The sequence below is a fragment of the Ochotona curzoniae genome, unplaced genomic scaffold (genome assembly GCF_017591425.1).
Source record: "Ochotona curzoniae isolate NIBS_2020 unplaced genomic scaffold, NIBS_Ocur_1.0 scaffold_2476, whole genome shotgun sequence".
Taxonomy (NCBI): Eukaryota; Metazoa; Chordata; class Mammalia; order Lagomorpha; family Ochotonidae; genus Ochotona; species Ochotona curzoniae.
Window position 1 is genome coordinate 20,063,737 of NW_024467095.1, and position 14,318 is coordinate 20,078,054.

Consider the following 14,318-nt stretch of genomic DNA (forward strand, 5'->3'; position numbering starts at 1 on the left):
AAACATAATCTTTTTTTTAAAGATTTATTTTTATTATTTTTTTATTGGAAAGGCAGATATACAGAGAGGAGAGACAGAGAGGAAGATCTTCCATCCGATGATTCACTCCCCAAGTGAGCGCAACGGCCGATGCTATGCCAATCCGAAGCCAGGAGCCTCTTCCGGGTCTCCCACGCGGGTGCAGGGTCCCAAAGCCTTGGGCCGTCCTCGACTGCTTTCCCGGGCCACAGGCAGGGAGCTGGAAGGAAAGCGGGGCTGCCAGGATAGAACCGGCGCCCATATGGGATCCCGGGCGTGCAAGGCGAGGACCTTAACCACTGCGCCACCGGGCCGGGCCCAACATAATCTTTATTTAAAAAAAGAAAAGACTAGGGCCTGGCGCGGTGGCCTAGCAGCTGAAGTCCTCACTTTGAATGCACCAGGATTCCATTCTAATAGGTGCTGGTTCTAATCCCAGCAGTTCTTCCCATCCAGCTCCCTGCCTGTGGCCTGGGAAAGCAGTTGAGGACCGCCCAAAGCCTTGGCACCCATGGGAGACCTGGAGGAGGTTCCTGACTCCTGACTTCAAATTGGCTCAGCTCTGGCCATTGCAGTCACTTGGGGAGTGAACCATTGGAACCATCGGAAGATCTTCCTCTCTGTATTTCCTCCTTTTTTATATCTGACTTTGCAATTAAAATAAATTTTTTTAAGAAAGAAAGAGAAGAGTGAAGGTATGTGTGTGGGATAGCAGGCTGAGCCTGAATGAAGGGATAGAGGGTTCCTGTGTAGGGCAAGGTACAGCTGGTGTGATGCTTTAGGGATGCACGCTCTGCCACGGCTGGCCCGCTTGCAGGTGCCTGCAGACAGAACCTGGCTTGCTTTGATCCTCACGAGAACAGAGGCCACCCTTAACTTTGCTCTGCTCTAAACTTCCAAAGCTTGCTGCCCCACAGCCGGCAGCCACCATGCCACCTCCAGGACGTCCTCCTGGCCAAGTGTCCTCAATCCTGCTCCCTCCAGCCTCCTCTCCTCAGCCTTGGAACATTGGCACAATGGGTCAGAACCCTTCAAACCAGGCTGTTCTGCCCCCTGGTTCTGGAGGGTGGGGTCAGGGTGGAACCTCAGGGCCCCTGGGGGTTCCACTGTCAGCTCACAGAGGGACAGTGTGCGGAAAGACTGCCATGTCTGAGGGGTGAGTGAGGGACCCAAGTGCGGTCCCATGGCTGGGGAGGTGAGAAGTAAACTGTCCCACCTTGCCGTGGAAGCCTGGGGAGCGGGCGGTGCTGGGCCAGCCTGCGGCTGCCAGGTCCCAAAAAACCACCGGGCTCCCTGGTGGTCCAACCTGTGCGCAACATTTGTTCTTCAGATGCCCCCTGGACTCTGCTCTGGGCCATGGACCCTTCTGCATATTCACCCATCACCCCACTGTGGCTCCCCCTGGAGCCCCAAACTCCAGATTGCCCTCCTCCCATCTCCCTAAGGGCTCATGTCCTTCCTCTCCTTGCTAATCCATCAGTAGGACCCCATTTTAGGCCTCTTCTAAGCTCATTTCTCCCTAAGACCCCTTCACTTTATTCAAGTCTACTCTGGTGCCACGGAGGAACGTCCCGCCTGCTGGGCCACCAAAGTCACCCCACAGGCTGAGCGGGGTGGGCCTCCTTCGCACCTGTTGTCCGCATGCCCAGAGGCTCTGAGCTCGCAGCGGGCTGCCTTCCCTCCAGTGCTTATCAACGCCTATGGGAGTCCTCCCACGTGGCCCTGCAAGAGCTGCTGGATCGCGAGCAGCCCCTGCTAGAACCTGTACCGGACCGGGACCGGCAGTCCTTCCAGCACAAGATCTCTTCTCTTTACCTGCACTACCTGGGGCTGCTGCGCCGGTTCGACACTGTGTATGACCAGATGGTGCAGCCGCAGAAGCGGCGGCTGCTGCGGCGCCTGCTGGACGGCGTGGCGGGCCGCGTGCTGGAGCTCAAGGAGGAGCTGGTGCGCGCCGACCTGTCCGAGACGCACTGCCTGGACCGCGTACTGCAGGACCTCAAGTTCACCCCGGTGGGTGCGCGCCCGCCTCCCCACCTTCTCCTACAAGGAAAGAGGGTGGGGTAAACCAGCAGGTGGTGTTTGGCCCTCCGAGAGAAGCAGCTGGGAGACAGAGCAGAGAAAGGGCAGGGGTGCTACTGCAAGAGGATCCTGCAGGTGTGGTTCCTGAGCCATCAACCTCCAACCCATCTGGGAACTGGCTGGAAATGCAGTCTCAGCTGCACGCCAGACACACACACCTGCGCTTCACCTGCCCCAAGCCAGGGTTCAGTGTGCTGCGTGTGCCAGACAGGCCCCCAAACGAAGTGTAAAGATTTGGTGGGGGCAGCGGGGGTGGGGAGGGGTGCAAAGATTTCCTAGTCTAAAGAAGGGTCTAAGGGATCTGCATTTAAGAGCTTCCCGGTGGATTCTGATGTGCAGCCTGGTTTGGAGCCCCTGTCCCCTCTTGAACTCAGCTTGGCCATGCAGGGGGCGGGGGGCAGGGCCAAAGAAGGGTAGCTGTGCTGGTGCTGGGGGTGGGCCTGACCCATGGCCTTGGAGTCCCCCACACTGGACTTCCAGGGTGCAGGTAAACAGCATCCCGGAGCGAGCAGGTGGGCAGTGGACTACAGCATAGGGTCAGCCAGGTGCACTGGGTATTTGATGTTTGATCCTTCATTCCTCTTGTTGCCCCAAAGGCAGACCTGGAAGTCCCCATCCCCAAATACTTCCAGCTGGAGCAGAACACTGCCATGAAAGAGCGAGGGGTGATTCTAGCTGAGATCCTGTCCCGAATACAGCCTGTGGTTTTGGAGGAGGTGAGAGGGGCTCTAAGCTGACTTATGCCAGAGCCATGGCATAACAAGTTAAGTCTCTGCCTGTGGTGTCAGCACTCCGTATGATACTGGTTCAAGTCCTGGTAGCTCCATTTCCAATCTAGCTCCCTGCTAGTGGCCTAGGAGAGCAATGAAAGATGGACCGAGTGCTTGGGTCCCTGGTCAGGGACACATCGACCTTCCCCCTTGCCCTGTGCCCTCCTCAGGGCACTCCTGGGCTACCCCTGGCCTCCTTGAAAACACTGCTCTGATGCTCCTGTCACTGCAAGGCCAGAGAGGCCTTGGGCCCCCTGTGCCCTAGGGGGAACATCTTACTGGGGCTGCTTCTCCCAGCTGCAAGTTTTGTCTCCTGCCTTCCTGTTCTGTTCTGTGGCTCCTGCTGGCCAGAACATTCCAGTGATGCATCGGACAGAAGCCATCATCCTGGTGCAGTGCGCTGAGCGGGCCAGGCAAGGGCGCCTCAGGGCCACTTTCATGCGAGAGATTCGGAGAGAGGAAGAGCGGGACCGCAAAAGTCGAGAGGACGGACGGCACAAGTTCACACAGGACCAGTCAGCTGTCATCATACAGAAGGTACGCTCAGCAGGGGCACACAGGAGTGGTGGTGCCTGGATTCTGTCAGCCCATAACTTGGTTGCACACCAGAGCCCCAGGATTGGCATGGGACGCATGAGGCTACCACTTGGGAATCTGTGTCCCGTGTTGGAATGCCTGGCTTTGTGTCCAATCCCACTTCCTGCTAATGTGTGCCCTGGCAGGTAGCAGGTGATGGCTCACATGCTGGAGTTCCCACCACCCACGTGGGAGGCCTAGGTTGAGGCCCTGGCTCCCAATTTTGTCCTGATCCAGTCTGGTAGTTGTAGGCTCTGGGCAGTGAACCAATAGATGTTGTTCTTGGGACTGAAGGTGGTGGGTGACCTGGAGCAAAACACGCTAGTCCAGTTGTGCACTGCTGGCTTCCTGACCCAGGAGAGGTCATGGTCTGGCTCTGACCTCAGTTTCATTGGGTCAAGAATGCAGTATTAGGGCTTGGCACAGTAGCTCAGTGGCTAAAGTCCTTGTCTTGGACATTCTGGGATCCCATATGGGCACCGGTTCTAATCCCAGAAGTCCCACTTCCCATCCAGCTCCCTGCTCGTGGCCTGGAAAGGCAGTCAAGAACGGCGCAGGGCCTTGGGATCCTGCACCTGCGTGGGCGACCTGGAAGAGGCTCCAGGTTCCTGGCTTCAGATTGGCTCAGCTCTGGCTGTTGTGACCTCTTGGAGAATGAATCAGCAGATGGAAAAATCTTCTCTCTGTTCTCTCTGTCTCTCCTCCTCTGTGTATATCTGACTTTCCAATAGAAATTTAAAATAAATCTTAAAAAGAAGCAAGAATGCAATGTTAGGGGCCGGAGCCATGGTGTATCACGTTAAACCTCTGCCTGTGGTGCCAGCATCCCAAATGGCACTGGTTCAAGTCCTGGTGGCTCCATTTCCATTCCAGCTCCCTGCTAGTGGCCTAGGAGAGCAGTGGAAGATGGACCAAATGCTTGGGCAAGGAGTACAGAATACTTCCTGGAAGAAGTGGTGATGCAGCTCCAATCTGTGCTACCACAGACTGATTTGGGCTGGGGATGCGGTGAAAGAGGGAATGTCTGGGAGACCTTGATCCAGGTGGCTTGGGTCCTTACCAGGACCCACTCTGAATGTACACGTGCCAGAGAGAGGCCCTCCCTCTCACCCTGACAGCAGCGGCTGCTGCTCCATGAGCCTGATGCCTGTGGACACACAGCCTAGAGAACCTTCGTATCCCATGTGTCTCCCAGATGTGGAAGGGCTACATGCAGAGGAGGCGCACCCGGCAGGACCGGCGCAAGGAGATGGAATTCATTGGCATGGTGAGTACAGCCTGGCCACCATGGCGGGCAGGGCACATGGCTGGCCAGGGTCTTCATTCCCCGTGCTTCTCCCTCTCCCCTTGCCCCCACCCCCCAACCTCTTCTCGCCCCACACTCCAGCAGGTGGAGTAGGAGATCCTGGGGGGAGAGAGCAGTGGGAAGTGGGGACACCACAGACAACACTCTTTCACGGTGACTGCTCCCTCTTCTGCAGGCTGGGGAGGGGCGAAGGCACGGAGCATCCAGACCCTACTTTCCTGTCATGGCTGGAAGGAGATGCCATGGGGGTGGGGGGTGTCCCGTAGAGGAGGCCGCAAGGCCCTCTGAGGCTCCCACATCTGCAGCCTCTGAGCATGACCATGGGCAGCCCGCAGAGCTTGAGGGGGATGGTGGGAGTAGCTCTCAAACCAGGCCTTTAAAGGTCATTGGCTGTGGGTGTCCCCTGTCTTCTCCCCCCAAGCAGGGAAGAACGCTGAGTGTGTGTCATGTGCAATGTGTGAGTGAGTGTGCATGCTGAGTGGTCCCTGGACCCGGTGTGCACAGACACAGGAAGCAGGTGCTGCTGCCCAAGGTCAGCTGCCCTCTGCTCTCTGGCCCCTCTCATCTCTGCTGATGAAGGAAGGCAAGGCACAGCAGGGGTGAAGGTCATGTCTAGAGACAGGGTCTTTTCCCTGGACAGATTCCATGGGGTGGGGAAAGTCTGGCTGATAGAAAGAGGTGAAAAAAAAGCCTGGGCCCCTGGGGACCAGCAGGATTGGAGCCCACCGGGGTCTGCGGCACACAGCTTGGTGCTGAGGTGTCTTGGCCAGCTGCGTTGGTGCCACGGGGCACTGCAAGCTGCAGAAGGAGGCAGGGACTGGTGGCTACTGTGGGGAGATGAAGTGAGAGACTTGTTGGGGGGCCTACAGAGCTGCAGCCCCAGGGGGCAAAGCAGCCAGAAGGAGGCAGGACTCAGGCCTAGGTGGCTGGTGGCAGGGGGAGCTAGGAGAGGGGCGGGTGAGGAATGAGCCCGGCCGTCCAGGCCATCAACAGTGTGAGCTCAGCGTTTTCAGTAATTGTCTCTGCACAGAGTGATATTTAAAATACATTTGGGAGCCAATGAGGCGGGAAAGTGGCTGCGAGAGCGGCTGCCAACTCGGCCGCCGCGGGCGGGGCTGCGCATGGGGGCTGGGCCAGAGGCTCGCAGGGGAGGCCGAGCAGGGGGGAGTGGGCTGGATGCATCTAGCAAACTCATTATCACAGTAATTTACGCAGACGAACCTCAGCTCCAAACACAATTTCTCCTGATGCAGGCATGCCTGTTGTTCCGTGTGGGTTGAGTGTGTGGGTGTGTTGGGTGGCGAGCAGGGGCAGGTATGTGCACCCAAGGCTGGGTGCTGCCCCCCCACCCCCCCTCACCCGCCTCAGTCTCTCTTTTCTCCTCTCAGCTTCCCTCGCCCAATCAGGAGGAGCACTTAAGCATCCTGTCCAAGGCCTCCTCGGGGGGGGATGTCCGGAGGCTCCGGCAGATGGAGAAGGAGGAAGAGTTCCAGCAGGCCTTGGCGAAGGCCCACGAGACCCTCGCGGAGACAGAGGGGCCTGACATAAAGGAGAAAATGAAGGAGCAGATTCGGCAATGGTTTATTGAGTGCCAGTCAGTGCTCTTGGCATAACCGGCCCAACCCCAGTCCCTGCTTCCCTGCTTACCCCCAGCCCCGGAGGCCTTTCCCACCCTATCCTCTTCCAAGCCAGTTCTGTCTTCTGCTTCATCTCCTCCCAGCCTCAACACCTTGCTAACCCTCTTGATTTTAACCTTGGGCCCCAATATATGAGACCATCTCCACCTCTGACTTCCTGCTTCCCTAAAGGAGAGAACATGCCAGGATAAGACGGCAAGAGAGGCCATGAATGCCCCTTAAGCAATCTTTCCATTCTATAACCCTGAGCCCTGAACCCATTCTGTATCTCCCTCTTTCTTTGTCTCCACCCTTCTACCCATCCATCATCCAAGCTTCTATCCAGATATCCATCTATCCATTCACTCTTCCACCACTGCTTCCATCCTTCCATCCATCCATCCATCCATCCATCCATCCATCCATCCATCCATCCATCCATATGGCCACCCACCCATCTTCCCAACCATTTGCTCAGCTAGCCAACCAGCCATCCAATTGCCCCTCTATCTAACCAAGTGCTCATCTATCTCTCACACATCTGATATCCACTTAGTGCCCTTACAGGTCGGTTTCCTGATTATCCAGATGAGGTTTCCGGTGGATCCTACCTGATCTTTGCAGACAAGACTCCAGAACAGGTATCTTGGAGGTGGAGATAGGAGGTTATCTATGGCAAGCAGAGCCAGGAGTAGCAGAGTAGTAAATATAAGCTGGCAGGGCCAGTGGTGTGAAGAAGGGTCAGTCTCAACCAGGCAGATGTGGTCAGAGGAAATACAGTAGCTAAAAAGATTGCACAGGGAAGGTGAGCAGGAATGCTTGGGGCTGGAGAAGGTGCCCACGGCCTGGGCAAGACAGCATGTCTGGTGAGACTTCCCAGATCCCCATGGGCTAGGAGCAAGCAGTGGCTCTTGTCTGAGCACCTTCCCTAGAGCCATTCCCTTCCCAGATCCCAGGGTAGCTTGCACACGCTGCATCTTCATGCCCTCATCAGGTGCCCTAGGCCTTGGGAATTCTTAATCCACTCCCAGCATTGAGCCCTGTATTCCCTTGCTTCTATAAAATCTCCTTGGCCTTCTCAGATACCTTTTGTTGTTGGTCCCAGGTGAGAATGGAACTGGAGACACAGGACAAGGAGAGCAAAAAAAAGGAGCCAGAGAAGACGAAGAAAGATGAGATGGAGAAAAAAGAGAAGAAAGGGAAGGAGGACAAGGCCAGGAAGGGGGTAAGACATTCCTTGGTATGCATGGACCATACAGGTGGGGAGGCAGCATGGCTGGTTCAGGGGATGAAGTCAAGGTCAAAGGACATTTGTATTCCAGGAAGTGGAAACCATGTTGAAAGTGTCACCGTCCAAATTTGTACCCATGATCAATGCTGGACACGAGGAGTACATAAGTAAAAAAAGGCTGGAGGGGAGTGTGCCGGTCTTGGGGGGAATTTGGGGTCCTTTAGCGTGAGGCAAAGGGGCGTCTGGAATGCAGACTGGGGTAGAGGAGTGTGGGCAGAGGGGTGTGATTGCTTGGGTCAGGGTTGAGTTCTCTGGGCCTCAGTTCTGAGTTCAAGCCTTGTCTATTGAGTGAGGAGAGGTAGTGCTGGGTGGCCAGGTAGAGACAGCAGGACCAGTCAAGGTCAGCTTCCTGGACCTCGCGTGCATGCCTGTTTGTGAGTGTGCATATGTGTGGGGGTGACCAGACTCCCACCTTCACACGCCGCCACAATGTTCTGCAATCAGGTCTGTGGAAGAACCGGAAGGATGGCTTGTACCCCAACCAAAGTTTTGACTCTGAGACCCTCCGGGAGGAGAAGAGAAAGGAAGTGGAGCTGGAGATCCGTATACAGGTGTGAGTGCTGGGCCAGGGCACCCCAGGCCACTGCTGTCCACCGTGTCCCCATCCAGGCCCAGCACCTCACCTGTGGACCCCTGCCTTCCCAGCCCAGCTCCACCACATGCCATGTGCCCCCCAGTATGTCCTCTTTCTCCCCCAAGGTGCCTGGGATGTAGTGGGCATGGGAAGGACACGTGAGGGGCTCTGAACTGGCATCAGGTTAGGCATTCACACCCCATTTTCCCAAACTCTTAATTCCAGCCCAGGGCCTGTGCTTCAGGAAACAGCAGCTCTTGAGGCAGGAGCTTGTTTTCCTATCCCACAGAGAGAGACCTGCACTTGAAAGATGACCTAGCTCATCTGGGCCCCAGAGACTCAGGCTTGGATTTCAGCTTGGGGGCTGCTCCCACACTGCTGACCACCGAGGGCCAGGCTCAGGGGGTGCAGCATAGGAAGGAGGACTGGGTGTGAACAGGCGCAGGCCAGAGCACCTGTGGGAAGGCCTTGAGGGTTGTCCCGCTGCCTTCTCCAGACTTGGCATGGCCCTGCTCTCTGGCTCTCTTGCCCCACACTCCCTGCTGTCTCCCTCAGGTGGATGAGCTGATGCGCCAGGAGCTGAGGAACCTGCGTCTGGCTGTGGACAAGGAGGAAGAGAGGCCTATGAAGGCTCCAAAGGCATGATGAAGGGCCAAGACTGGGCACGGGGGTGCAGTCAGGGAGACAAACAGAGGACAATCATCTCTATGCTTATTTCCAATCAGAAAAAGTCTGGGAAGAAAGTTGGGAAGAAGAAGAAAGAGAAAGATCTGACCTCAGACAGGTAGAGGACCCTCTGTGGCCACCAAGCCCTGTGTGGTAGGGAGGGCCCTGGTCTAACACCAGGACACCTGGTCCTGGTGCTGCTGCTCCTGGGAAGTCACCTCTGGTGCCCTAGCCTTGTTCATCAAGTGCCCACCTCTCCAAGCTTACGAGACAGCAACAAGGGTGAAGTAAAGCAGAGGGTTGGTGCAGAATAAGTGAAGTTGGTCATGGAAAGGATTGCAACCCTCCTCCAAGACCCTCCCTCCAGGCTTTCCCATAATTAGGTTAATTAGATGCCACTCTGGAGTATCCAATGAGGGTGGTACCAAGTTCACTAATGTCTGCTTGAACACTTTCCTCCCACTTAACATTGTTAACTTGGATTTTAAGAAGAAGGTCCTGCTCAGCCCTAATGCCCAGCTCCTGAGGGAGGAGCTGGGAGGCAGTGGGCAGAGGTGGGCACCTGCAGAGGGCACCACCTGTACCCCTACCTCTTGCCTCTCACAATACCCACTGTGGGGGCCCTGCTTCCTGGGAAAGTGGACCAGGTGTCCACCGTCTAGTGGCCTTACTGATACTTGCACAGGGCAGAGCCCACTCATTCTGCCCCTGCCCTGTCTCCATCTCCTGTTCCCTAATGTCCTGGAGCCACATCCTCTGTCAGGTCCCTGGATTCACTGTATGAAGAGCTTGTCATTTTGGGCCTCATCAAGAAGTGTGAGAAAGTGGCCTTAAAAGATTATATTGGTGAGCCCTCCCCTGCCCCCTACCACCCCGGAGCCAGGCCAGGCTTCCCTCCCCCACCCCCCACCCCCACCCCTACAGTGAGGCAGTCCTCTTCTTCCAGCCATCCTCACCAGGTGGCCCCTGTCCCCTCAGGTGACTGCCTCTACCTTGGGTCCATGCTGAACTTGGCGAAAAAGTTACCCATGCCCTCCCTGTTTGACATACGACAGAACATAGCCCTCTACGCGGTCCTCCGGCTGGGTGAGAGACCTGGGGGAGGGTGACAGGCCAGCACCAGGCCAGTGGCCTCGCTGGGGACTTGCAGGGGTTGGGGAGGAAGGGTAGCTAGCTGAGCACACAGATCCATCAGGGCCTCCACTCCCAGGTCTGGGTTGGAGTCCTTCTGCCTGCTCCAGGCCCTGCTGGAGCCACAACCAAAAACGTGGGTTGTGCCACTGCAGAGGGCTCCAGAGCGCAGCCCTTACTCAGGGCCAAGGGCTTGCTCAGAAGACTAGCCCTACACCCCTTCAGAATCCCAGCCTGGAGATGTTGCTGAAGCCATCTGTCACACACCACTTCATGGCACACCAGCCCAGGCCAGGCGAGGCGGTGGAGGCGATGGATAAGTCCCACTCCCTCTTAACAAACTCCTCCTTGTAAAATGGCTAAGCCACCCAAAGTCCCCTCAGCTGCCTCTCTGGGCTTCGGGCCCATGGGAGCTTCTCAGATGCTGGTAGAAAGTGTTACAACCGTGACCACAACTTCAGCCTTCTCACCTCCCCCAGTCCTTGGTCCTTGCCCTGAGCCCGCCCCAGCTCCTGGCCTATCGCCTGCCTCTGGCCTTCCTTCTCAGGATCTCAGGACATTCACTCCATGGCCCCCCTCATCCGGTCCCTCCTACTGGTGGGCCCCTCCGGCATGGGGAAGAAGATGCTGGTCAAGGCCGTGTGCACAGAAACTGGAGCCAACCTGTTTGACCTCTCGCCCAACAATCTGCAGGGCAAAAGCACCACCAAGAACGGAATCCAGATGATTGTGCATATGGTCTTCAAGGTCTGGCACTCCCAGGCCTCTTATGTGTGCCCAAGGACTCGTCCATTTACCGCTTTTGTGTCACTGAAAGTTCCAGGAGGTGTCCCTACGAGCCCCTGTCCTAACCAGGGACTCCTCTCGAAGGCCCCTACAGTGGGGAACGTGGGGGGAGGTAGGACGTAGGCCACGCTGTGCCCACATCAGCAGCAGGGACACCTGGTTCATGCTGAGATATTGTGTGCAAGTGCAAAGGCCTGGGAGGTGGGGTGGGCAGGTCGCAGGGCATGGAACCTGGGGCCCCAAGGCCAGTCACTTACTCAGGCTCACCCTGACACAGGGCAGACTTGCCCTGTCCCAGGGACACGCCCAACCCTGAATGCTGCTTGCTGCCCACCCCTCCCAGGTGGCCCGGCTCCTGCAGCCCTCAGTAATTTGGATCGGAGATGCTGAGAAGAATTTCTATAAGAAGGTCCCTAAAGAAGACAGGAAGGTGAGGCACCATGGACAGGAAACACAGCCGGTTGGCAGGCACTGGGGTGAGGCCAGCAGGCTTGGGCATGCTCCAGCCCCCTGTACCTGTCAAGCTGCTGACCTCCTGCACACTTCCCTCGGGGTTATGCTCTGAGCTGGGGAGCAAGGAATGAGGTTGGGGGAGCCTGATCCTCATCCCCACAACCTCCCCGGCACAGTTGGACCCCAAGCGAATAAAGAAAGACCTCACCAAGGCCGTGCGCCTGCTGGCCCCTGGCGACCGTGTGATGCTGATAGGGACAACCAGCAGGCCACAACTGGCCGACCTCAAGGGGCTATGCCGGGTGTACGAGCGCATCCTCTTCATCCCACGGCCTGACTATGCTTCTCGCTTTGGTGAGCCCAAGGCAGGGGGCATAGGCCAGCGGGAAGGGGGCGTCCAGGGACCACTGCCTTCCCCCTCATCCACCCCTCTTTCCCACCCCACACCCCCAGTCGCCAGAAGGGCCATGTAGCCTGTGCTCAGCATCCTGACTTCCTTGGTTTAAAACAGGATGTTATGCACAGCTCCTGAACCCATTTCTTTCGTGGGAAGAACGGGGAATAGGAGCTACCCACTTCCCTTTGTTGTCTGCCCTGCACCACAGTGCTCTGGAAGCGTATGATAGAGGCCCAGGGAGTCCGGGTGACCCAAAGCCTGGACATCAGTGCCCTGGCCAAGGTGTCCGATGGCTACACGCCCGCCAACATTCTCCAAGCCATCCAGTGGGTGCTGAATGAGCGGCGGCTCCTGCAGCTGGCCAAGCGGCCCCTTGTGGCCTCAGAGTTCCTGGGCCACCTGGCGAAGATGGACCCCGTGTACAAGGAGGAGGAGGAGACCCTGAAGGTGCGGTCCCCGGGGTCAACAGTGCCAGCGAGGAGCCAGCCTTCGGGAGCACTTGCTGTGTCCCTGCACGCTACCCTCCTAGATGGGCAGAGAAGCTGGTTGGATGAGAGCAAGTCCAGTTAGGGAACAGGGACTTGCAAAGAATTGGGAGCAGCGTCTCCTGTCCTGTTGGAGGCAGATGCCCCACAGGAACCCCCTTGTGTGTTAAGCAGCCCTGGCTGGTGCTGGCAGCTGCTGCCCCTACCTCCCAATCCCTAAGGCAGTGCCCATTTCCAAGGAGGCGGGCCCAAGTGGCCTTGGGAGACCCCAGGAAACAGGGGCTGTAGGAGTGCAGCGCGGGTGGGGGAGGGCTGGAGAATTCAGCCATGGGGAGCAAGTGGTACCTTGGCTCTAACTAGACCCACGCCACCCATCAAAGAAAAGGGGTGAAGTCAAGGAGGCAGAGCCGAGGGTGAGGGGGCACCTGCCCTACCCCCAGGAATGGTACTTCAAGACTCCACTGGGCAGGAAGAATATGAAACTCAACAAAGAGCAGATGGAGGCTGAGGACGCCCGGGTGGCCAAGGAGAAGAAGAAAAGGAAGTGACACCCCTTCAGGCATGGGGTACCAGGGGTAAAGAAACCCAGGGGCAGAGAGAGGCATAAATGCCCGATGGCTCTGGGCCGAGCTCTCATGTCTATCCATCACTGCGCCTCTCCACCCCTCTCTGCTCCCTTCAACTGCAGCCCACTCCTCCCTCACCACCTCTCCTGCACTCCCAGATCCCAATCCCAGCCTCTGCCACCAGGTCCTTATCGCCTATGGCTTTCCTGTCCCGGCTGCCCAGTTCTCTTCCTCCTTGCTCCTTGGGGTACTTACGGGAGGAGAGCAGGAAGAAAGAAGACTGTAGGAGGCCCAGGAACAGCTTCCTTGCATGTAGGGCCCCTACTCCTTCAATCACCCAGGTGTTGGGGGAGGCAGGGAAGCGAGGGGTGGAGGAGGTATAAGGGTTAGCACCATGGTACAGAGGGTTACGCTTCTGGCTGCTCTCCTATTGATCCATCTCCCTGCTGATGCATCTGGGAGAGCAGTGAGTGATGGCCCAAGTGTCTGGGTCTGCGCCATCCATGTGGGAAACCTGAGTGGAGTTCCAGGCTCCTGACTCGGGCCCATTTGGGGAGTGAACTGGAGGATGGTCTTTCTGTGTCTGTGTGTCCCTGTTCCTCCCTCCCTCTCTGTCACCTTGCTTTTCAGATAAATAAAAATTAATTTTTTTGTTTTTTTTTAAGAGTGTGGATAAAAGAAGGGACTTTCAGGGCAGGGCCAGGGCTGAGACAGACCCAGTGCCACCTCAGTGACTCTTGCCCCTTTCCTGCCAACACTCCACCTTCACCATGCACCTGACCCCAGCCCAGCACTGTCTTCTCACCCATAGCCTGCCTGGGGTCAGTGGAGTGGACCCTCCTGCTCCAGGGATGGCAAGTCCATTGATTCTGTACTTCTTGCTGGAGATGATAAATCTGGGTGGGCATGGGGGGTCAGCTCCTGGGTGGGCATGGGGGTCAGCTCCTAGGGTGGGCATGGGGGTCATCTCCTGGGGTGGGCATGGGGGTCAGCTCCTGGGGTGGGCATGGGGGTCAGCTCCTGGGGTGGGCATGAGGGTCATCTCCTGGGGTGAGCATGGGGGTCATCTCCTGGGGTGGCCATGGGGGTCTCTGTTTCTCTCTACAGGCTGAATCTGTTTCCACAGAAGGCTGTTACCCTCAGAACCCTGTCTGACACAGCATAGGTGGTCCCTAATGCTTGTCAGTACTGTGGACCCCTCGCTTGGGCCGGGGAGTAGGAGGGTACAAGGTTAATAATGCATGGCAGGGCAGGGGACAGTCACAGGACACCCAGGCAGCTGGAGGCTGGTTTGGTGAAGTAGATGATGGAGAAGATGCAGATCCCAGACTCCAGTCGGACTTGGAGACGGCCTCCTTCTCTGAGCTCTGCTTTCCTCATCGCTGGGAGGTAGCCTGGGCTGGTGGGACAGGATGCTTGAGAGGTGGGGCTTTCCAACCCTGGAGGCCTGGGGTGGAGCTTGAGGTTGGAGAGCTCCACCTGTCACTCGGGTCCCCCACCCCCACCCTGGTGGCTGGCACAGCCTGGGCTATTTATGGCTGATAGCCTGTGCTGCCTGCCCCTCCCACACTGGGTGCACCTGACTCCGCACCCAGTGCCCG

At 57.3% G+C, this 14,318-nt stretch overlaps 1 protein-coding gene across 1 annotated transcript; it reads left to right on the forward strand.

The window, feature by feature from the left end:
* Window positions 1-1,163: 1,163 nt before the first annotated feature.
* On the forward strand, window positions 1,164-12,699 carry IQCA1L (IQ motif containing with AAA domain 1 like). The gene is made up of 19 exons (XM_041002556.1): window positions 1,164-1,174; window positions 1,704-2,031; window positions 2,697-2,816; window positions 3,222-3,407; window positions 4,642-4,713; window positions 6,141-6,346; window positions 6,925-7,009; window positions 7,474-7,593; window positions 7,691-7,766; window positions 8,104-8,210; window positions 8,789-8,872; window positions 8,959-9,017; window positions 9,663-9,745; window positions 9,878-9,985; window positions 10,578-10,777; window positions 11,160-11,246; window positions 11,446-11,623; window positions 11,875-12,113; window positions 12,592-12,699. The coding sequence occupies exons 1-19, from the start codon at window positions 1,164-1,166 to the stop codon at window positions 12,697-12,699; spliced, it is 2,457 nt and encodes an 818-aa protein (XP_040858490.1).
* Window positions 12,700-14,318: the final 1,619 nt, after the last annotated feature.